This window comes from Neophocaena asiaeorientalis, unplaced genomic scaffold, assembly GCF_003031525.2.
Source record: "Neophocaena asiaeorientalis asiaeorientalis breed wild unplaced genomic scaffold, Neophocaena_asiaeorientalis_V1.1 scaffold35, whole genome shotgun sequence".
NCBI lineage: Eukaryota > Metazoa > Chordata > Mammalia > Artiodactyla > Phocoenidae > Neophocaena > Neophocaena asiaeorientalis.
This window is the reverse complement of record NW_020172984.1, coordinates 1777189-1802144: the sequence shown is the minus strand read 5'-3', so window position 1 is coordinate 1802144 and position 24956 is coordinate 1777189. Positions and strand designations below refer to the sequence as shown.

General features: G+C 36.4%; 1 protein-coding gene across 1 annotated transcript in view; it reads right to left on the bottom strand.

Annotated features, from left to right (window-relative positions):
- Window positions 1-24956, bottom strand: part of WDR47 (WD repeat domain 47) — a 56720-nt gene that overhangs the window by 13025 nt on the left and 18739 nt on the right. Inside the window, exons 3-9 of the mRNA XM_024742130.1 lie at window positions 23580-23663; window positions 19686-19770; window positions 17288-18090; window positions 12724-12847; window positions 7076-7254; window positions 2978-3238; window positions 99-174 (exon numbers count right to left, since the gene is read on the bottom strand). Of these exons, the coding sequence (XP_024597898.1) occupies window positions 99-174; window positions 2978-3238; window positions 7076-7254; window positions 12724-12847; window positions 17288-18090; window positions 19686-19770; window positions 23580-23663 (1612 nt within the window). The remainder of the gene's footprint in view (window positions 1-98; window positions 175-2977; window positions 3239-7075; window positions 7255-12723; window positions 12848-17287; window positions 18091-19685; window positions 19771-23579; window positions 23664-24956) is intronic.

The window sequence follows — 24956 nt, the reverse complement described above, 5'->3', positions numbered from 1 at the left end:
CTATTTCTAAAGGTTGTTCTTTCTTTAAATTGAGAATTCCTTGACAAAATTTGCAAGTAAATATAAAAATAATGAACCTTCCTTCCCCTAAGTATTACCTCTTCCCCTCTTGATCTTGACAGATTCCCTGAAGAATCTCCAAGAGGTGGCTTAATGACCGACTGTTCTGATGAGCTGTGTGAATAGAAATTCAAGTACAGTTTACTCTGAATATCAAAACAGAAACTAACTTGTCCTTTCAATCTCTAATATTTATTTTTTTGGCAAATGACACCCACTGACTCCAGTCATAGTTACTCTCTGGAGCCATTTATTAAGAGGCTCTGGACGCCATAACACAAAGCATAGTTAGTTGCAAGGAAGGAATGAGAAGTCATTCTAGAAAAGAGATTAAGTCAAAGTCCACAAATTTTATAGTCAGATGTCAACTACCTTTTCCCTGCTTAGTTCCAGAATCCTGGTTGCTATGCTTAAATCCTAACCCAGGCAGGAACCTGGATTGCTCTTTAGAAAAATTATCTGGACCATGAGAAAAGACTAACAGAAACTTGACAGTTCAGAGTCCCACAATAAAACAATGTTTCCATTTAATCACTTTTTGGTGAGGCCAACAGTAAACACATGCATCCATACATGTGGCCCTTCCTTCCAATCAGCTTTTTAAAAAATGCCTCACTGCCAATAGTCAAATGCTTGAAGAAAGCCTCCTAAATAAAAACCAGAGACTAGGGTCTTCCCTGGTGGTGCAGTGGTTAGGACTCCATGCTTCCACCGTGAGGGCACAGGTTCCACCCCTGGTCAGGGAACTACGATCCTGCAAACCCTGAAATGCAGCCAAAAACAAAACAAAACAAAACCAAAAAAAACGAAGAGTAAAATAAACAAGAAAGGAATTTGGAAGAAGGAAGACAATTAAGGAAACAAAAACTACAAAAATATAATTAAAATCCTAAGAAATATAAGGGGAAATAATGAATCCAGGAAACAAGAAAAATATCTATTAAAAAATATAAGGAAAATTAGAGAATAAGAAAGAGTTTAGAAAATAAAAATGATACCAGAAAAAATTAATCAATAGAAAATGGAGGTAAGAAAATTGCTACATAAATGTTTTCAATATTCTAGCACTTAAGTTTCCAGCTTAAAAGAGCCCACAAAGTATCCAGCAAAATGAAGTAAAATAGACCTACTCTGATGTGTATCATCATGAAGTTTTAGAACATCAGGGAAGACAAAGTCCTAAAAAATCCCAGAGTGGAAAAAGCAGTAGTCCTCATACAAAGGATCATATCACAATGGCATCAGATTTTTCAGTATGTATGTGAGCATGTAGCAATGACTCTGAAACTCTGAGAAATGATTTCCATTCTAGAATTCTATACTCAGCTATACTAACAAGTCAAATGTGAAATACTTAGACATGCAAGATCTCAGAAACTTCTACTCTGATATACCCCTTTTCAGAAAACTACATGAGATCCTAAAACAGGGGATCCAATACAGGGAACAGGCAAAGGAAACTCCCAGGAGAATGGTGAAGGAAAGTCCCAGGACTCTCTAGGCCTGAATAAAATGACTTAGAAGCAATGAATATAAAGTGAACCAGGAGTGATCTTGGAGGGGTATCGCCCAGGGGGGAAAAAAAATGGAAAGAGAAAGTACCTAATATTTTTTACTGTAATGAGGAGTTTTATGATTTTACAGTTCTGTCACAGCATCTGCAGATAGTTTAGTACCAAGAAGACTAAGCATGTATACACATACACATGTACACCAAAAATAGGCAATTACTCCCCCCATGAAAAACAAAAAAGTTTTGTGAAAGGAAATATATTCATATTATATGACTCAGTTGTAAATAACATTTACATGGCCATAGTAATGTTAACACTGAATACTGATTTAAACAAAAATTGATGCATATTAGAAGAAGGTGTAGACAAAATTAATGTGTTGTGGGTAAGGTACAGTAGCTAAATCTAATTGGCAGGGAATCAAGGGATAATAAAAACAGCAATAGAAGCAGATTATTCAGAAATGTGGAGATACATAGCAAAAGAAACAGCTAACTAGGTTGAAAATGGCAGCCTACTGGAAACAGAAGTCATGGACAAAGAGGGTAAGAGAGGGGATTCTGTTTTGTTTTAAGCCTTGAAGTGCTATTTGTCCTTTTAAACCATGCATGTATATTACTTTGATAAAAATAAAAACCAATTTTAAAATTTGAGTTCTAGTTTGGGGGGTACACAAAACAAGTGTTATAGGAACTGTAATAAAGAAGCAAATATTAGATAAACTTATATTCTTAAGTATAAAACTAGAGTTTTTGATACTAAAAGTATAAAGCTAATTCCTGTAAACATCCAAATGCCAAAAGCAAGTTATGCATTTTAAAACGAACTACTCCCAAAGGTGTTCAATGTTATAATAGAGGAAGAAAATGCTCAACTATTCCCATTGCATAAACTGACACTTGTCTACGGATAACAAGATGAAAATTTTTCTCTGACTACTGAAAACATAAATATGCAAGAAGTCTCAATTGCTGTAACTACCAGAGCTGCCAAGACTGTCTTGCTGCAATCATTCCACCATGTCAGAAAACATCTTCTTGTGCCCTGGATGTCTGTGAATTAAAAGATTATTTGTTGAAAGGTACCAATGGCAAGGGAAAAAACCGGGGAGAAGATAAAGCCTAAAACTGTATGATCTCTGAGTAAGATGGCTTATAAAAAAATAGAATTGCCTTGGTGGTGGTAAGAAAGTAAATAGAAAAATAGAAGAATAAAGACTATTAAGAGACTCAGAAGAAGTAGAAGAGAATATAGATAAATGAAGGCAGATCAGAAAAAAAATTTGGTAGGTAATGAACTGTAAAAACTTTCATTTGTAAGGCTCCGAAAAGAAGTTCAACTTTCCAAGTCTATTTATTAGTATGAAGTTAACATTTCCAGGTCTAACAAAGTAAAGCACTTACATTTGGTTTCCACAAGAAGGCGATTCCTCAAGAAAAGGTGTGTGATTTATTGATCCAGGATTACTAGGAGTGCTTGTGTGAATATCTGAAGCATCATGTGGTAATCTCTGACTAGAGTCTTGGGATGGTGTAGAAAAACTAGTGATGGAAGAATTATTAGATCCATTGCCTTTGTTCCCATTACATTGCTGGTTGAGCGCTGGTACCTCATTACCAAGGCTATCCATTCCAATATTTAATTCACCTAGCTTTTGAATGGACCTATAAAATAAAACAACATAATCATATTAAAATAAAAACTTGGTCGTATTCCTAACATATAGAAGACTGAAAATTTGAGAGGGTAAATACATGTACATATAACATATAATATATGACAAGTTTAGTACTAAAAATTACCATCATCAGTTTAAGACATAACCAAGAAACTGAAAGAAGATCCAAATTTTCCTACAGTATACCACTGTAAAGGAGACAGGCATAATGGGTATCACTGATTTTTTTTAAAGCACCTTTTACCATAAAAAAAAAACAGAAAAAAAAATCTGTTTCTTCTCCAGTATAACTTTGGTTCAATTTTCAACATGAAAATTAATTTCCCAAAATAATAAAAATACCACCATCAAATTTCTCACCAACAAAACAAAACAAGCCATTTTCATTTCATCTGTCTAGTAATGTCATATCAACTAAGAAATGGATGACTAGAGCAGGCCATGATGGGACAAAGTCAAGTGGCATCCCTATTATCCACACATTCACTCATTCATTCATTTATTCATTCTACAAAAACTATTTGCCATGCTCTGATCTAGGCACTAGTGAGATAAAACAGGGAGCAAAACAAGGTGGCCTTGGGGTCTTTCCCTCACCGCAAGTCTCCCTACGTCAGGGTAGCCTGACTCCTTATGCTGGACTCAGGGCTCCAAAGGGCACAGAGGAAGCTGCCAGGCTCTCTTAAGACTTGGACCAGAACTGGAGAATCACTTTCTCCCACCTAGATTTAGTATGAGAGAGGACTACATAAGGGATGTAACTACCAAGGGGTATTGTGGCTCACTGTATTTTCTAATTTACCTACATTAAACATTAGTGTTCATGTGTGTGCTTGTGCATGCGTGCATGTGTATGTTTAGGGCTTTAAAAAGACTTTAAAAGAGCAGTTTAATATTATTAAAGGAATTGGCAGCCATTACTAAATATTTATCAGTTAAAATGTTTAACTAGACAGTACTTCTAATCGTCTATGAAACACTAATCCTGTGAAATCCTCCCCATAAAAAAAGATCCTGAGTCAAATAAATGTGGGAAATGCTAAGTATAAAGAATCTAAAATGCAAATATCATATTGATTCTCTCAAAGTGGGGAGGATGGGGAAGGTGCAGAATATGCCTATAATAAGTGCCAATTATTAGTAACAGAAACAAAATATCAAGAGGTATAAAGTAGTGATACAGTACTGTTAATAATAATCCTATCACGCTTTAGTTGATTTTTTTCAGTAAGTTCTATTACAGAACATGACTCTTATTTCTCTGCCTCTTTCTATGCCTCTGGGAAGGAAGAAACAAAAGTTAATTCTGGAAACTGCTCTGCTGCTAGAATGATTTGGAAGACTAAAACATTAAAGGGAAAAGAGTATATTTTAATTTCTAGATTCCATCTCTATTCAATTTGTCCTTGGTATTAGTCAGGTACTTTAATGTCCTGGTACAGGCTCAGATATATAAGGTCCAGAAAAAAAGGATTGAACTATTTCTTTTTTGTTTTTTTGTGGTACACGGGCCTCTCACTGTTGCGGCCTCTCCCGTTGCGGACCACAGGCTCTGGACGCACAGGCTCAGCAGCCATGGCTCACGGGCCTAGCCGCTCCGCAGCATGTGGGATCTTCCTGGACCGGGGCATGAACCTGTGTCCCCTGCATCAGCAGGCGGACTCTCAACCACTGTGCCACCAGGGAAACCCTGAACTATTATTTTAAAGAGTTAGAAAACAGAATAGATAAGAAATGGTTAAGACAACAACAGAGGGCTTCCCTGGTGGCACAATGGTTAAGAATCTGCCTGCCAATGCAGGGGACACAGGTTCAAGCTCCAGTCCAGGAAGATCCCACATGCCACGGAGCAACTAAGCCCGTGTACCACAACTACTGAACTTGCGCTCTAGAGCCCGCAAGCCACAACTACTGAGTCCTCATGCCACAACTACTGAAGCTCACGTGCCTAGAGTCCATGCTCCACAACAAGAGAAGCCACCGCAACGAGAAGCCCGTGCACCGTAACGAAGAGTAGCCCCTGCTTGCCACAACTAGAGAAAGCCCCCCCCCAAAAAAAAAAAAAAGCAACAGAGAATTTATATGAAACTAATTTACGAAAACTTAGGATAAACACCCATTCATATTTATTTATAATAGACCTGGTTATCCTATGGATTTTTATAACATACTTACCTTTAGTACAATTTAAAATTCTAATCTCTAAAGAAATTGAGAACAGTTGTTAAATAATAAATATGCTCTAAACTGAACCTAAATTATAAGAAATAATTTGAATTCTATTTATTATTGTCTTTAAAGGAATAAACCATCTTGAATAGTTTAACTTTTTTTCTGAGAAAGGATATCTTACTACTACCAGAATCACAGAACCTTGCCACTTCATGTTCTGACTTAATGCTAGGTATCTGCTTTCACTGAAAAATAAAACAGTCAGGAAGTCAAACTGCAGCCATGACTTACTGATATGAAGATGACATCCAAGAACTAGAAGTAGCAATTCATCAAATTAGGATAATTCTCATAAGCCACTGACTTGATCAGAGGTGATAATTAAATGACCCTCAAACTGAATGTTCAGAGGACCTAGACTCTATAGATTACCACTATACAAGTTCCTTGTGTGAAGGTTTGAAGACAGGATCAGTTTCAGGCTCACTGACTTGCATAACACGCAGTGTCAAGCAGATTACTTCCAATATTACTGAACCAAGTAAAGACAGTCGCCACTGCACTGCCATATTATAATCATGATGATAGCCAACATTTATGGCATACCTCCTATATGCTAGAAATTATTCTAAGTAATTTTTTATGTATGCTAATTCAATCTTCCAACAACCCTTGCTCATTTAAATATATATATTCAGGCTTCCCTCGTGGTGCAGTGGTTAGGAATCTCCCTGCCAATGCAGGGGACACGGGTTCAAGCCCTGGTCCAGGAAGATCCCACATGCTGCAGAGCAACTAAGCCTGTGCACCACAACTACTGAGCCTGTGCTCTAGAGACCGCTAGCCACAACTACTGAGCCCATGTGGCACAACAACTGAAGCCCACGCTTCTAGAGCCCATGCTCTGCAACAAGAGAAGCCACCACAATGAGAAGCCCACGCACCGCAATGAAGAGTAACCCCGGCTCGCTGCAATGAAGACCCAACGTGGCCAAAAATAAATTAATTTTTATAAATAAATAAATAAACAAACATATTCTGGTTTACTGATTTCTCAAAAAAAAAATGTTACCATATATTTACCTCCTATAGTTAAAAATAATATAAGTTCATACTGTCTTGGCAGAAATTATAAGAAAGAATCATTTTAATATACTGAATTCAATAGAATCTGAGAGTTTAAGCTCTCAAAATAACAATAAAAATAACAAGTAACACTTAATATAGTGCTTACTCTATGCCAGGTACTGCTTTAAGCACTTTACATAGATTAACGCGTTTAATCTTCATGGCAACCCTGTGAAATAGATAAGGAAAGAAGCAAATAGAAGGTAGTAACTCCCCTTAGGTCCTCAGCTACCCTGGGACAGGGCTGGATCCAGAAGTAGTCTACTTCCAGGCTGTGTGCTGAAACCACCACTCTCGCTGCTCCCTTTGCTTAGATGTGAAAGGCCATTTAAAGGGGAGAAGGACAAAACTAGATGAGCCCTCAGAATGCTGTGACTGGAAGAGATTAAGTAACTCCACACTACTTGAAACACTTAAAAAGCCTTAAAATTTCAAACTATACATGGCAAGTAGCAGTTGCTGCATGCTCTTAATAGTTTTTAAATAATTCCTTATATTTAAAAAAGTGACTAAAAAGACTGACCTATTGAGGAATTGTTCGGTAAGATTCTGCTGCTGATCAGGACCATCCTCCTGATTCACACCTCCTTCAAGCAGCATCTGTTGGTATATCTGTCGCTGTTGCTCCTTCTGTTCTAAATGCTGTTGATAGCGTAATCTTTGCCTATAATATTCTTGAAATTGTTCTGTTGAATCTCGAAGCTTAAAAATATTAGAAAAAATAATATATTTGAGCAGACTACAATTGAATATGTCATCACTCAACAGTAACTTCTATAAGTGCTGAATAAAACATACAGATAGCTATAAATAACAATCAGAAAGTACTTAATATATTGGATCTTTGAAAAATAACATAGTATCCATGAGTCTTAACAGTCAAGTAGATCAGATCAGTTAATTTGCTGAATTCCACAGCAAGAGACTGACCAAAATGAATGGTCATCCTGGATCCCCAACACCAAATAAAAATACAAGTTACAGTTGTCACAAGGGAAACATAGATAGAGAATACAAATGTAGATAAAGACAAACACAAATCTATCTATATTACCAGAGAAAAAAATACTGAGGGACTACATTAATATTTAATAAGCACAATATTAATCTTATCCAACACACTTGATTTAAGCATGTACGTGGCTTAATAGGTTAATCTGGAGGGAAGCTTATAAAATTTCCCTCAAAAACAATACTTTAATTCAAACAGCCTTTCACAAGAAAGCAGAATAAATGGGTGTTAAACTTAGCAGTCTCAACATTCCTTCCTCACTCTTCTAGAAGCCAACTTAAAGGACTTAGATATCATGGTGAATTCAAATATTGGCAAAGAAAGATTCCTGCCAAGCCGGAGTCTGGTCACATTACACAGGTCACGTGAACTGGAACAAATCAGTCATCTCTAAACTTGGCCAACACTGATAATAAGCTTATCTAAGAGTCTTGTACCATAACTAAAGCTAAAACTGTCTCCCTTTTCCAGAAAATAGTAACAGTCCCCCTTTACTTCATAACTTATAGCAATAACTCTGAGACAAAATTATCTGTATGTCCTTTAAAAAAATTTTTGTGGTAAGATACAAATATTGTAATTTTAACCATTTTTCAGTGTATAATTCAGTGGCATTAGATTCATAGTGTTGTACAACCATCACTATTATCTATTTCCAAAAATTTTCATCACCCCAAACAGAAATTCCATAACCATTAAGCAATAACTCCTCACTTCCCTCTCCCCCTAACCCCTGCTAGCTTCTACTTTCTGTCTCTATAAATTTGCCTATCCTAGATATTTCATATAAATGGAATCATACAATATTTGTCCTTTTGTGTCTCGCTTATTTCACTTAACACGATGTCTTAGAGGTTCATCCAAGTTGTAGCATAACATTCCTTTTTATGGCTGAATAATATCCCATTGTATCAATATATCACTTTTGTTTATCCATTAACCTGTGGATGGACATGGGTTATTTCTACCTTTTGGCCACTATAAATAATGCTGCTATGAACATGGATGTACAGATATCTGTTTGAGTCCTTGCTTTCAATGCCTTTGGGTATATACCTAGAAGTGAAATGACTAGGTCATACAGTAATTCTATATTTAGCTTTTTGAGGTACCATGAAACCACAGTGACAGCACCATTTTACATACCAACCAGCAATGTGTGAGGGCTCAAATTTCTCTATTTCTTCATCAACACGTGTTATTTTCCATTGCTTTAATTTTAGCCATTTTAGTAGTTGTGAAGTTATATTTCATTGTGGTTTTGATTTACGTTTCCCTAATGACAAGTGATGTTAAGCATCTTCTTCATGTACTCACTGGCCATTTATAGACATTTAGCCAATTTGCAGAAATGTCTATTCAAGTCCTTTTTTAGACTGGGTTTTTTTTGTTGTTGAGTTGTAGTAGTTCTTTACATATTCTAGATATTAAACTCTTGCCAGATAAATTATTTGCAAATATTTTTCCCATTCTGTAGGCTGTCCTTTCACTTTCTTGATAATGTCCTCTGATGCACAAAAGGTTTTTTTAAAAATTATTTATTTATTTATTTTGGCTGCCCTGGGTCTTAGTTGTGGCATGTGGGATCTTTTAATTGCAGCATGCGGGCTCTTAGTTACAGCATGCAGACTTCTTAGTTGTGGCATATGTGTGGGACCTAGTTCCCCGACCAGGGATCAAACCCAGGCCCCCTGCATTGGGAGCATGGAGTCTTACCCACTGGACCACCAGGGAAATCCAAAAGTTTTTAATTTTGATAAAGTCCAATTTATCAATTTTTACATTTGTTGCTTAAGCTTTGGTATCATACGTAAGAACACATTACAAAAGCTAAGGTTGTGAAGATTTATCCCTTTGTTTTCTTCTAAGAGTTTTATACTTTTAGGTCCTATACTTAAGTTGTTGATCTATTTTTAGTTAATTTTTATATATGTTGTGAGGTCCAACTTCATTCTTTTGCATGTGGAAATCCAGCTGATCTAGCATCATCTGTTGAAAAGACTATTTTTACCCCACTGAATGGACTTGGCACCCTTGCCAATAATCAGTTGGTCACAGACATACAGAATTATTTCTGGTCTCTCAATTTATTCTATTGGTCTATATGCCTATCCTTATACAAGTACCACACAGTTTGGATTACTGTAGCTTTGTAGTAAGTTTTGAAATTATGAAGTGTGACTCCTACAACTTTGTTCTTCCTTTTTTAAAATTGTTTTGGCTATTCAAGGTCCCTTGCAATTCCATATGAATTTGAGTATTGGCTTTTCCATTACTGCAAAAGAGGTGGTAGAATTTTTATAGGAATTGCATGGAATCTGTAAATAATACTGGGGTAGTACTGACATCTTAACAGTATTAAATCTTCCAATCCATTAACACAGAATGTCTTCAATTATTTAGATCTTCTTTAACTTCTTTCAGCAATGTTTTGTAGATTTTAGCATACAAGTCTTTCAACTCCTTAATTTATTCCCAGATATTTTATCCTTTTATATGCCGTTGTTTGTGGAGCACAGCTCTGGACGCACAGGCTCAGCGGCCATGGCTCACAGGCCCAGCTGCTCCGCGGCATGTGGGATCTTCCCGTACCGGGGCACAAACCTGTGTCCCCCCAGCATTGGCAGGCAGACTCTCAACCACTGTGCCACCAGGGAAGCCCTGAAATCGTTTTCTTAATTTCCTTTTCTGATTGTTCATTGTTAGTGTATAGAAACACAACTGATTTTTATGTGTTGATCTTGTACCCTGCAACTCTGTTGAACCTGTTTATAAGCTCTAGTAGCTGTCTTGTGAATTATTCATGATTATACATATAATATTCATGTCATCTGTGAAGAGAGATAGCTTTACTTCTTCCTTTCCAATTTATTTCTTTTTCTGGTCTAACTGCTCTGGCTAGAACTTCTAATAAATGTTGAATAGCAGCGGTGAAAGCAGGCATCCTTATCTTTGTTCCTGACCTTAGGGAGAAAGCTTTTACTCATTAACTATTGAGTATGATGTTAGGTTGGGTTTTACATAAATGATCTTCATCATGCTGAGGAAGTTCCATTCTATTCTTAGTTCTCTGAGAGCTTTTATCAGCAAAGTGTTTGATTTTCTCAAATGTCTTTTCTGCATCAATTGAGATGATTGCATGTTGTTTCTTTTTTTCCTTCATTCTATTAATGTGATGTATATTAAACTGATTGATTGTTTTTTTATGTTGAACCACCTTGCATCCTGTAATCAATCCACTTGGTCAGAATGCAGAATCCTTTCAATATGCTGATGGATTTGGTTTACCAGTATTTTGTTGATTTTTGCTTCTATGTTTATAAGAGGTATTGGTCTGTAGTTTTCTTTTCTTGTAATATTTTCACTTGATTTTGCTATCAGGGTAATGCTGGCCTCACACAATGAGTTAGGAAGTGTTTCCTCCTCATATTTTTTGGAAAATTTTGAGGATTGTTAACGCTTCCTAAATGTTTGTAGAATTCACCAGTAAAGCCATCTGATCCCAGTCTTTTCTTTGTTGAGAAGTTTTTTGATTACTGATTCAATCTCTTTACTCATTATAGATCTGTTGAGATTTTCTATTTCGTTCTGAGTCAGTTTAGTAATTTGTGTTTCTAAGGAATTTGTCCATTTCATCTAAGTTATTTAATTTGTTGGCTTACAACTGGTCACAGTATTCTCTTATAATCTTTTCATTGTTGTAAGGTTGATAGTTTTATTTTTGATTTTAGTTATTTGTGTTTTCTTTTTCTTTGTCAGTCTAGCTAAGGGCTTGTCAATTTTATTGATCTTTTAAAAGAACCAACTTTTGGTTTTGTTGATTCCCTCCGTTGTTTTCCTTTTCTCTATTTTATTTCTCTCTCTTCTAATCTTTATTATTTCCTTCCTTCCGCTAGCTTTGGGTCTAGCTTGCTCTTCCTTTTCCTAGCTCTTCAAGGCATAAAATTAGGTTATTGATTTGAGATCTTTCTTCTTTATTAATGTAAGCATTTGCAGCTATAAATTTCTCCCTGAGCACTGCTTTTGCTGCATTCCATAATTTTGTTGTATATTTGGTATGTTGTACTCATTTTCATTACTCTCTAAGTATTTTCTAATTTCCCTTGTGATTTCTTCTTTGAGCCAGTGGTTGTTTAAGTGTGTTGAGTAATTTTTACAAATTTTGGATTTAAAAATTTTCCTTCTGTTATCAATTTCTAGCTTCATTCCACTGTGGTCAGAGGAGATACTTTACATGATTTCAGATCTTTTAAAAGTTATTGAGACTTGTTTTGCTTCCTAACACATGGTCTATCCTGAAGAACACTGCACGTGCACTGGAGAAGAATGTGTATTCTACTACTGTTGAGTGTTCTATAGATGTCTATTATGTCCAGTTGGTTTACAGTGTTGTTCAAGCCCTCTATATCCTTACTGATCTTCTGTTAAATGTTCTATCCATTACTGCAAGTGGGGTATTGATGTCTCCAACTACTATTGCAGAACTGTCTATTTCTCCCTTCAGCTCTGCCAACGTTTGCCTCATATATTTCGGGATTCTGTTGTTTTGTGCATATCCATATGTACTTTTAAGAAAAATTTTCCTACTTCATTCTAAATATTTAGTCAAAACCAAAAAAACTTATTCAACTTATTAAACCTACCTACTCACCCCTTATAAGTGGGGCTAATATCTATAAGATAAAATTTACACCCTATTTCACAGTACAATTTCCTTCCCAAAGCATCACAGAAAAATAATCTGGAACTCTAAAGGCTTAGATAAAGTATTATTCTATATTATAAATGTCATAATTTCTTGCTCATTAAATCTAATTAGCAAAATACAGAGCATATATCTTAAAAATATAAGCTGTCCACATTTAATGCAAGTTCAATTACATGAGCGCTCAAACATGTAGGAGCAATGTCAACTGTGATATTTTAAATTGTTAATAAATCCATCCATTAAAAATGCTCCAAAATATACAGTGATAACTAAAAATACTATGAATTCTTAAGGAAGAGGAGAGAAAATGATCTAATAAATAAGAAAATCTAGATATTCTCTCTCCTACTCTCAAATATCAGACAATTCTTTTTAAATTCTATCCAAGCAAATAGTATTACTTCTTACAAAGAGAATAACTCTAAAAGACTCGAGGTGTAGTAAATATTACCTCATTTTTTTCTTGCTTAGCTGGTCCTGAATTCTGTGCTCCATTTGCAGGCTCTTTTTCTGAAACTGAACTCTGGCCCAGGATTTCACTGCTGATAGGCCGCTGTGCCTCAACAGGTGTATCACTTCAGGGCAAAAAAACAAAAAGGAAGAGGTAGGGGTAAAGAAAAACATATTGTAGTTAGAGAAATTTTAATTTAAAAAGTGAATATTTAGCCTAAGTGTTTATCAAATGCACAAAAACAGATTTTTAAATTTTACTTTCTTCTCTTTTTTTTTTTTTTTTTTGCGGTATGCAGGCCTCTCACTGCTGTGTCCTCTCCTGCTGCGAAGCACAGGCTCCGGACGCGCAGGCCCAGCGGCCATGGCCCACGGGCCCAGCCACTCCGCGGCATGTGGGATCCTCCCAGACCAGGGCACGAACCTGCGTCCCCCTGCATCGGCAGGCAGACTCTCAACCACTGCGCCACCAAGGAAGCCCACTTTCTTAAGTACACTATGTAAGGGATTTTTAAAAATAGAATGTGCTTATAATGGAAGAGCACTGGATTATTAAGCAAGGACGGTAGGGGCTCCCATCTAAAATAATGTGTGTGACCTTGGGAAAATCACTTACATTCTCTGTGGCTCAGCTTTACCTACGAATTAATAGGTTAGATGACCTAAGGCCTACACTCTCTTAAAGAACTCTTAATCTGTTATTTTGTTATCCAAACATCAATTTTCTTTCCTCTAATATATTTCAATAAAATTTTAAGAATAGTTGAGATTTTATTAAAAGGCTTTCTTTGATTTATTTGCACTTAACACAAAAGCTAAACATACCTCTTTCAAATTAAAAAAAAATTTTATACTAATTATTTTTATTTATTTATTTAAAATTTATTTTATTTTTGGCTGTACTGAGTCTTTGTTGCTACGCGCAGGCTTTCTCTAGTTGCGGCGAGCGGGGGCTGCTCTTCATTGCAGTGTGTGGGCTTCTCATTGCAGTGGCCTCTCTTGTTGCAGAGCACAGGCTCTAGGCGCGCAGGCTTCAGTAGTTGTGGCTCATAGGCTCTAGAGCTCAGGCTCAGTAGTTGTGGCGCACTGGCTTAGTTGCTCCACGGCATGTGGGATCTTCCTGGACCAGGGCTTCAACCGTGTCCCCTACATTGGCAGGCGGATTCTTAACCACTGCACCAGGGGAAGTCCTCAAGTATTTTTAATGTATACTAATTAGTAAGCTTGATGTCTTATGTCAGGTTGTTCCTAACAGTCTTCTAAAATACTAGCAATTTCTACTTTTCATAGTTATGCTGTTCAAAGTTTTTAATAACTAAGATTATCCAAAGATGACAAATACCACATTCACATGGATTACCTATCAGTAAAAGGCACCATAGGAACAAGTACAAAAGTAAAGTGATTTTTGTCTTCAATGAATTTGATTAGGAGATGACTTCCTAATGGCCTCTCCAGGCAGAAGTATGTAAGACATATCAAAATATAGGTCTAGGGTTTAGGAAAGCAGAGCTAGACAGTCATCTTCACAAAGGCACCATTAGTTAGGAGCCTAGTAGTCTTAAGTACCTAAACATACATACACACACATGCACCTTGAGGAGGAAGTAGAAAGACCTGGGAAGAGTTTTCAGCTATCAGACTGTGCTGTAAGCTGCTAATGACCATAGGAAGCCCCATTTTAGTCCATAAATTGAATTTGTAAGAGTTATTAACTGTATAGAGATAGAATAAAACAACCTTTATAAAGTAACATTTGATTTAATTTTGCAATTTATACAGCACTTCCACATGCATTATCTCACTTAACTTGCACAATAACCTGTAAAATAGGTTAGAACTCCCATTTCACACATGAAGAAACAGACTCAAAAAAGTCATTTTCCCAAAAATACACAGTAAATAAAGCTAGAACTTGAATCCAGGTCTTCAGACTCCAAATCCAATGCTGGCACATGTATGAGAATAGATCTTTTTCCTGCCATTTAATTTTGAGACCATTATATTGTATAGTCACAGCCTGTGTATTTCAACTGATTTTTATTCCTTTTTTATTTTGAGTTGGTTTCTGTTCGAGTGAAAAGATATCCTTCAAAATACCACACACTCTTTTATAAACTTGTCTTCTGTGTTTTATCTTCTTCTTCACCATAGGAACTCAATCATATCCTGGGGATGCAGCACAGTGCTAGCACAGAGAAGACAATCAAATATTTTTAAATGAATACTGACTTCAAATTACCACAAGCAGGAGTTTCTTTATGCTGCATTTTAACATAACTGATCTGAGCTTTCCAATATTTTTTAATTACACCTAAAATATCCTTTAAAACCAGGTAAACTTTTTTCCAAAGTAAATTTTTATACTTTATCCACAGCACAATAGCTCTCCCATAGTATGTTATTAGTAGCCCTTTTGACACACTGTACTTTCCAAGGGTATGGACCCTGAACAGGGGAAATTTATATTTATTAAGCACTAAGCACATGTTTACCACTCTGCAAGTCAACACTCTATTTTATAGAGGAGGTCATTGAGGCTCAGAGAGTAACCATCCCAAGATCACACAGCTAGAAAATGGCAAGGCTACAGTTCAAACCCAAGTCTGACTCTACAGACCATGTTCTATTCATTGTTCTACACTGCTTTGTCCCATAAGTTTTCCAATTTCAGAGACATGACAGACGTTTTCTGGGTTATTACTACTGCTCAGCTAAAAACACATATATTACTTACCTTTTGACATGTCACGTTTTACCCCACTGCTTATTCTATAATGGTCTAATAACTTATATTCCACTTCTTTCCATCTTTATTCAGTCATTCCTCAACTTATAGTACTTTCTTTACATAGGGAATAGCACATGTAGAGTCAAATTTGGCTGGATTTTTGTGTGTCTTTTTTCTTTATAAAGACAATCCCACTGGTGCACAATTCAAAACGTGCTATTCATTATATCAACCAAGAATATCCTATCATCTCATGTACTCAGAAGAATATCAGCAGTTCCCCCAGAATTGAAGCCCAGCATCCCAGACAATGAGAATTTTCTCTAAGGGGATCAGAAAGTCCAAGAAAACTTTAAGATAGTCTCTACCAATGCTCAAGATTCTCTATTCCTTTACGATTTAGATAATAGGATGCTCTTATATTAAATTATATTCATTCATTTTTATCACTAGATATCATCTTTATCTTTCAAATATAAAATACAGAGCAATAAGATGCCTTAGGAAGTCACCCTAGGCTTTGGGAAGTCCCTCACTTAACTGATCCCAGAATCCTTTCCTCTCTTTAAAGAACATTAAAGAAAATCACACCCACCCACCCCAACAATCTCACAGCAACTTAACAGAAAATGCTTCCATAAATATTTATCCTGTAATTCTTCTGCCTTAACCCTTAACTAAAGATCTCCTCCTGTTTTAATTAGAAATAGAAATTCCAAGTCCAGTGCTTCTTCTTCAATAAAGAATGCCTCCAACTATCCTATATGAATAGTAAAAGGTTTAGGTTTAGTTTTTGTGCTTTTAATAAGCTTATTGCAGTCGATAGTAATACTTCATAGCATCAACTCTGAGTATAGGAAACCAGGATGTGTCCCCAGTAGGTTTCCTGGAAAATGGAGGCAGGAAGTTTCCTAAGCCTTGAAATAAAGAACTGCTAATCAGGAAATTATTATTTCAAGCCAGGTTTGAAGGAAAAAGTGGTAGTTTTAATACTTAATTTTCTCATGTATGTATATAAAGAATTACTAAAAAAAGATAAGTGGAAATAATCAGAGATTTTTATACATACATGTTCAATACAGTAATATTTACAGGAAACAGTCTTCTCTCTTACAATAAGAAACTAGGTAAAATTATGATCCAGTCATACAATGGAATACTGCACACACCATTAATCACTGACCTCAATAAATGTTTAAAAATATGGGAGGGGCTTCCCTGGTGGCACAGTGGTTGAGAGTCCGCCTGCTGATGCAGGGGACACAGGTTCGTGCCCCGGTCCGGGAAGATCCCACATTGCCGTGGAGCAGCTGGGCCCGTAAGCCATGGCCGCTGACCCTGCGGTTCCGGAGCCTGTGCTCCACAACGGGAGAGGCCACAACAGTGAGAGGCCCGCATACCACAAAAAAAGAAAAATATATGGGAAAAAGTCATGATTTATCAAGTGAAAAAAGCAAATTATATGAAAATATATATAACACCTTCTCAATTTTTAAAAATGTATTCATAGGAAAAATGTTGGTCATCTAAGTGCAAGATTGTGTGGGATTTTAATTCTCTTATTGATACCCTTCCATATTTTCCAAAATTTCTTCAATGCACATGTACTGCCTTTATAACCAGCAAAATGATAATACGGGATACAAAAATAAAGGTTTTCCCTGATAACTGTAATTATCAAAATTTTTAAAACGCCTTATAAAGTTTTAAAGACTAACTTTCAACTAAATGGACTTGAACATTTAGAAAACACACACACACACACACACACACACCCCAATTAGATTATCTCACACTTGTGGAGATCTCCCAATTTTCATGAGCAAATACTTACCGTTCAGGGGATTCTTCATAAATACTGTGACATTCTGTATTCTCAAGCATGAGACTTCTACTGAGGTTTTGTACCCCTGGATAATGGAAGTTAGCAAAGGAGTGTGACATTGGAGAAGTTTTGTTACCAAGGTCTGAAATTCTCTTATCATGACTGGTTAGTCCACAAGTGAGGCCATCTAAAGCAGGATTCAGAGAGCGAGTCATATAGGCATCAGCTGATTGAGGCCTTCTCATTGGAGATGATGGATAGGGAGAAAGTTTGCTGATAAGAGGAGTCAAAAGATCAGCATATGCAGCTTTTGTGGGTTTCAGAAGTTTGTCAACATGAATATTAAGCATTTTCTGTTCGAAAGCACAAGAGAAGACCGAAGATGGGAGATTCTGAAGCCATGACAATAAACTCAGATCCAAATCATCACAACCATTACCACATAAGAGGTCGATACCAAGTAGTACTTCACTTTCTGTAATTTCTTCTCCAGTTGCTTTACTTTGACAAAATTCTACACAGCATTCATAAAGTAGGCCCTTCATTACAAGCTGAAATAAACGATTGTTACTTGCTTTAAAACCAGCCTCACTTAGCTTCCTATCAGCAGGGATGAATTCTGCAACCATGACACAAGCCTCTTCAAAACAGTGAACTCGTGCAGTGCTGGGATTCCAGTCCTTAAATTCAGCATGATTGGTCAGACGAGGCAAAGTCAAAAGCAAACAGAGCTTGCTGTAATCATCTTTAGAAGGACAGTACTCTTCTAGGGCATGTAAACATTGCACAGCTTCTTGCATGGTAAATTCCAGCTGTAAGAAAAACATAAGTGATTGCTATAAAGAGAGATGCTATGAGATATGAAAACAATGAGAGTATTTTATTCAAATACAAAGACACTTTACGAACTTTCACAAACTGTTCAATTGCAAAAGGATAAACTCATGTCACAGAATACTCATATAATTGTGGGCTATTTAACAAGTTTCAAGTCAGGAACCAAAATGTTTTTTACTCCTAAAATAAAGATTTTAAAATTTGGTTATTAGCACATTAAACTTTTACCTATAAAAAAAGTGTTGTAATTCAGACTTAATACTATCATTTTCAAATGTATAATTTTTTAAGAGTAAGGATAATTAAGTTTTCTAGCAATGAAACTGAAGCATGCCAAAATTCAATTATTTATTATAGCTTGCTATCACTCCAGCTTACTCAAAAAGCAAAAGAGCCATTCTCAAACTTACCTTAGGACAAATGTGTGTGGGGAAAGAAAGCAAATCAAGAAAGGGAACACCTACAGTTCATTTCTACAAAAACAGTGCAGAGACAGAACAAAAGGAAGCTTAGCTGAAAAACAAATTACAATAATTTGTATAGTGAATATTATCTTAGTATCATAAGCTTTTGATGATGTAAGGAACCTTAGAGCTTGCATAGCACAGCTTCTATATCTTACCTGTGGGAAAAGTTAGGGTGCAGATTTAACCTAAGTAATTCAGTTGGTTAGTGACGAAGACAGAATAAAAATTCTTATTGACTAATATTCCAGTGTTCTTTCCACTTTTTTCTTTTTTTTGGCCACAACATGCAGCACGCAGAACCTTAGTTCCCGGACCAGGGATCAAACCCGTGACCCCTGCAGTGGAAGCATGGAGTCTTAACCACTGGACTACCAGGGAAGTCCTTCTTTCCACTTTTAAACATCATTATCTGCAAACATTTCTTTATTATTTCAATGATTACTTACTGGCACTTAATAAAAGTTTCTTTGGTTTTGCATGCGACAATACTAATATTAAAACTTTAAAAGTATCTCTCTAATCAAAAAGAATTTAATATCATTAAATCTAAATTATTATTAAAAATACACATTGTATTAAAAAAACACCTTTGGGGAATTCCCTGGCTGTCCAGTGGTTAGGGCTCTGTGCTTTCACTGCTGAGGGCCCGGGTTCAATCCCTGGTCAGGGAACTAAGATTCTACAAGCTGCACTGCGCAGCCAAAAAAAAAAAAAAAGAGTTAAAAAACACACCTCTGGATCAAAGAAAGTACTGAAAAGACAGAAAGAGGAAGTAAACATAATCCACTTCTGGGATAAGAAAAGAAGCAATGATGTAGAGTCATCAAGTCAAACATCTTTTGCTATCTACATCACCTTAAACAAGAGAGGAGCACACACTCTCCAACCAGACAGCCACTCATTTATCATCTTTGCCTAAATCACACAACAAATTCAGAAGCACTACAGACTGAAAGTACTACATCTGCAAAAGAGCAGATCTTGCCCCACACCCGCTCATAAAAACTTTGAAAACTCATGATACTAATCTTTTGCTTTAGTGAATAGAATACTTATGACTGAAACAAGACTGTGGCGCAAACCTTTAGGAATAAAAATCTTACATGCTGGGGCTCATCTTCTGCTGACATTGCGTTGTTAACACATAAAGCTTCTAAAAACTTCTGCTTCAGGATAATATAACGAAACCTGTGAAAAATAAAATATGAAACATTAAAATGATTAAAATCTGAATTATAGCAATGTTGAAGACAAGAAATGAAACTCAAGTTCCTAAAGCAAAACAGGCCAAGTTTTTCTTATAGCACTAATTATTTCTTTAAAAAAAGACTTTAAAAAATTAATTTCCCAATGTCTCATAAGTCAAATGTACTTATAAGTTACTGTAAGTACCTTTGCTTTCAGAAAATTCTTTAATTATTTTACAAAGCTGATCACACTGAAGCCATAATTAAAATAATTTCAGTAGCAAGTAATCACAATTTAATACTCAAAGGAAGGATTTCTATTTGCAATATTAATTCTAAGCAATCAAGTTTTCATGGAAGATGTCAAATGTCACCTAATATGAAATCAAAATCCTTTATATTACAAATATTTTATTTCCCAAAATATGTCCTCTTTTCTTTTCAAACATGAGAAAGGTCTAATAAAAATAGAGCTGAAAGGATAGGAAGGAATGAACAACATTGCTAAAAAACCATAAGATAACTGTAGACTTAAAACTTTTTCAAAGGGATTTTTCAGAGAGGGAAAGGGAGTGTCTACGTGACTTCTCTATGAATCAAAACATGTTGAATGCCTTAAGCACTTTAAAGAAAAGTGTTTCTAAGGGGTGAAAGAAAATAATAATGAACTTCACAGTCATTCTTTCAACCACTGTTGTAACAGCAAATATGTGTCCAATAAAACAAAATCCCTGCCTTCAGGAAGAGGGTCATCTAATGGAAGCAACCCAAGTACCCATCAACAGATGATTGGATTAAGTAGCTGTGGTGCATTGCATGCATGTGTACACACACACACACACACAATGAACTATTACTCAGCCATAAAAAAGAAGAAAATAATGCAATTTGCAGCAACATGGATGGACTTAGAGATTGTCATACCGAGTGAAGTAAGTCAGACAGAAAAGGACAAATATCATATGATATCGCTTATATGTGGAATCTAAAAAGTGGTACAAATGAACTTATTTACAAAATAGAAATAGAGTTACAGATGTGGAAAACAAACTTATGGTTAACGGGAGGAAGGGGAGGAGGGATAAATTGGGAGATTGGGATTGACATATACACACTACTCTATATGAAATAAATAACTAATAAAGACCTACTGTATAGCACAGGAAACTCTACTCAATACTCTGTGATGACCTACATGGGAAAAGAATCTAAAAAAGAGTGGATATATGTATAACTGAATCACTTTGCTGTACACCTGAAACTAACAAAACATTGTAAATCAACTATACTTCAGTAACATTTTTTTTAAAAGTCACACAAGTAAGCAGAAAAAGAATGAAATATTGCCATCTGCAAAAACATGGGTGAACCTAGAGAATATTGTGCTTACTGAAATAAGTCAGACAAAGAAAGACAAATACTATATGATAACACATGTAGAATCTAAAAAATGATACAAATGAATATATATACAAAACAGAAACAGACTCACAGACACAGAAAACAAACTTGTGGTTACCAAAATGGGGGATGGGGGGTGGGGAGGGATAAGTTAGGGGTATGAGATTAACAAAGGCAAACTACTATACATAAAATAGGTAAGCAACAAGGATTAACTATATAGCACAGAGAATTATACCCAATATCTTGTAATAACCTATAATGGAATATAATCTGCAAAAATACTGAAACACTATGCTGTGTACCTAAAACTAACACAATATTATAAATCAACTATACTTCAATTTTTTTTAAAAAAGAAGAGGGTCATCTAATAAATTGCATGAAATATGTATAGGATTCAGCAAGATTTCAAAGGAGTATGAAACCAGGTCTACCAGAAATAGTGAGGGTCTTACAAGAAATGACTCTTGGAAGATGATCAAGAATGCGCTATGTAAAGGCAGGAGATGATGTAAGAAACAGTATCCCAGATAAATGAAGAATGTATAAAAGCAAAGAGGGGGCGCTTCCCTGGTGGTGCAGTGGTTGAGAGTCTGCCTGCCAATGCAGGGGACATGGGTTCATGCCCCAGTCCGGGAAGATCCCACATGCCACGGAGCGGCTAGGCCCGTGAGCCGTGGCTGCTGAGCCTGCACGTCCGGAGCCCGTGCTCCGCAACAGGAGAGGCCCGTGAACCACAAAAAAAAAGGCAAAGAGGTATCAAATAGCATGGTTTATGGAGAATCAGAAACTAATATGAGGTTCCACTTCTGATAATGGTGGAGTAACTTGTACCTGGCTAACCTTTCTGCAAATAACAATTAAACCCTAGATTAAAAAAAGCTGGCATAACTAGAGGGAAGTCAATCCTTGAAAAAGGGAACTTTAGGGGGTGAGACTGAAGGGTATAAGGCCTTCCAGCTGAGGGCACTCCCCAGTCCACACAGTGTGAGCTAGAACTCAGGCAGAAAGCTGCAGTTTTATAGGCTTTGGAGAAGACAGGCTTTTGAGAAGTTCGGCTGCCAGAACAGCTGAAAAGTGGTGGGCAGCTTTCATTTTTTTCCAAATAAAGAGGAAACCACAATGAAAAATACACCAAAATCTACTGTATAAACTGTGCCTAAATCCTTGGTCATCCCTAAAACTGAAGATGCAAGGGAGACTCCAAAGAACCCAGGGAAAGCAACAGATTGAAGGCTAAATAACTGAGCAGAGATTTCATCTGGTGTCCACTAGGTGAGGGACAGAGTTTGCATTCTGAAGTACAACAAAGTAAACTCCCTGCATGAATAAAAATCAATACCTTCCAAAGGAAGATAACAGAAATCCAGAGTTTCAACGATGAATCCCAATGTGCAAAATACATTAAAAAATGACTAGACGTGAAAAAAAGTGACTCATAGTTAAGAGAAAATGCAATCAATAGAAACTGAGCCTGATATAACCTAAAAGTTGGAATTAGCAAATAAGGACTATTGGTGAACAAGCAGTTACTAAAAATATGTTCAAGGGCTTATTGGGAAGTACAGTCACAATGAACAAACAGATAGGAATATCTCAGAGAAAAATTATAAATAAAAGTAAATTCTGCAACCAAAAAGTACAATATCTGAAATGAAAAATTGTTTATGAGCAGATTGCTAATAACTCAAGAAAGTGTCAGTAAATATTGAAGGTAAATCAACGGAAATAATCCAGACTGAAAAATACACAGAAAAAATGTTTTTTTAAAAAAGGAACAAAGCCTCAAAACTGTGGAACAATATCAATCTGTCTAATATTGTATACTTAGAAGAAGAAAAAGGGGCAGAAAAAAATTTTGAAGATATAACTGCCAAAAACTTCCTAAACTTGATGAAGGACATAAACTTATAGATCCAAAAAGCTCAGCAAACCCCAAGCAGGAAAAAATACAAATAAATCACACTTAGGCACATCAAAATCAAACTGCTGAAAACTAATGACAAGGAGAAAATCTTGAAGGCAGCCAGTAGAAGAAGAAAAAATAGAAAGAAAGAAACATTACATACAAGAGAATTAAGGATAACTGTCAGAAATAATGGAGGCCAGGAAACAATGGAATGACATCTTTAAATTCTTTGTACTATCATGAAGAAACAACTGCTTCAGACATGGCCCTTGTGATGTTTTATATATAGACACTGTTGACTAAGGGGTTTATATATCAGATGTTCAACTAATTGAAGTACATGCAAGCTGTCCTCTAGAAGTTCTCCAACTCAATGGGATTGAGTGTACTATTTTCTAGGAAAGCTAAAAGTCTTGCTTTTAAATTTTTGTTTATTGTTTTGTTTTGCTCAACTTCTACCAATGATAAGACACTAAAAAATTCAGATGAAATCTTACCTTTTTTTGTCAAATTTTTCCATACATTCTAGAGGCTGAATGAACTGAAGAACTTCATCCCATTGACCATCAAGGATTAGCTGCCTATATAAAGAAAAATCCACACATGCTATCAGATTTGTGTTACACTAATTAAAAGCAGAAGAGATGACAAGATAGCATTAGAACTCCACAAAGCAGGTAATGAGAATAACATTTTACTTGGTTTCTCAACCACTATAATAAACTTCCTCACAACTTATGTGTAACAACATATGCTATATGAGAAGAATTTGTGAATCTGCACCCACTCCTCATTCTAAAATGTTTTTTTACCTATGTAAAAACATTGAACTAAGTCTAAAAGTTTCTTTATTTCCCCATTAATCTTATAGTTTAAAGTTATTCTTTATTACTTAGGAGCCAGTGTGTTGGTATGTTCCAGTCTCACTAAGTCAGTTTTGCCCCCTGGAGAAATCTGGCACTGTCTGGGGACATTTTTGGTTGTCACAATTAGGGTGTGACTGACATCTTCAGGGTATAGGTCAGAAGTGCTGCTAAACACCCTACAATGCACAGGAAAACCCCCACACTCACACAACAAAGAACCATCTGGCCCAAAATGTTAACAGTACTGAGGTTGAAAACCCTGCTCTAAACTGTGAATTCAACATCTTTGAGGCATTTAACACTAGAGTTTATATTCTGAGAATGAAAATAGTAATGAATAATATATTTCATCCTACTTAAGTAGTCTTCAGGAACTTCTAAAAGTTATAAGGCATTCAGATTACTGTTCTTTTATAAAAGTAATTTCCCTATTTATGCTTTTTTAGAACAGAAAATTTAAAAATAGGCAGGAAGTTTTCCAGAGTGGAGCCAGGGAGGGTGGGCATTTAGGCTGCGCCAACCCCTCAGCCCCCCTCCAGGAGACATTTCGAATCCAGGACATGTCGGGATTGAGGAGATACGAGGTAGCGCTGGAGGCTGAGGAGATCTACTGGGGCTGTTTCTACTCTTTACCCTGGCTGCGCATGTGGTGGAGGGAGCGGAGCTCAGCGCACCCTCGGGAGCAGAAGCTGGAGCCTCTGCGGGGCCTGATGAGCTGTCTGTCAAGCAGACTGGGCACTGCTCCCCAGCGCTCCAGTCGCAGCCTCCCCCGCCGCACCCCCACTGCCACTGCCCAGCCAGCCAGTGCATTAAAGATTTAAACCGAAAAAAAAAAAAAAAAATAGGCAGGAAGATCTACAAAGGATTGCCAACTTTTGATTCGACAAAGAATGAATGTTAATAAAAAGCAATCACAGGGCTTCCCTGGTGGCGCAGTGGTTGAGAGTCCGCCTGCCGATGCAGGGGACACGGGTTCGTGCCCCGGTACGGGAAGATCCCACGTGCCGC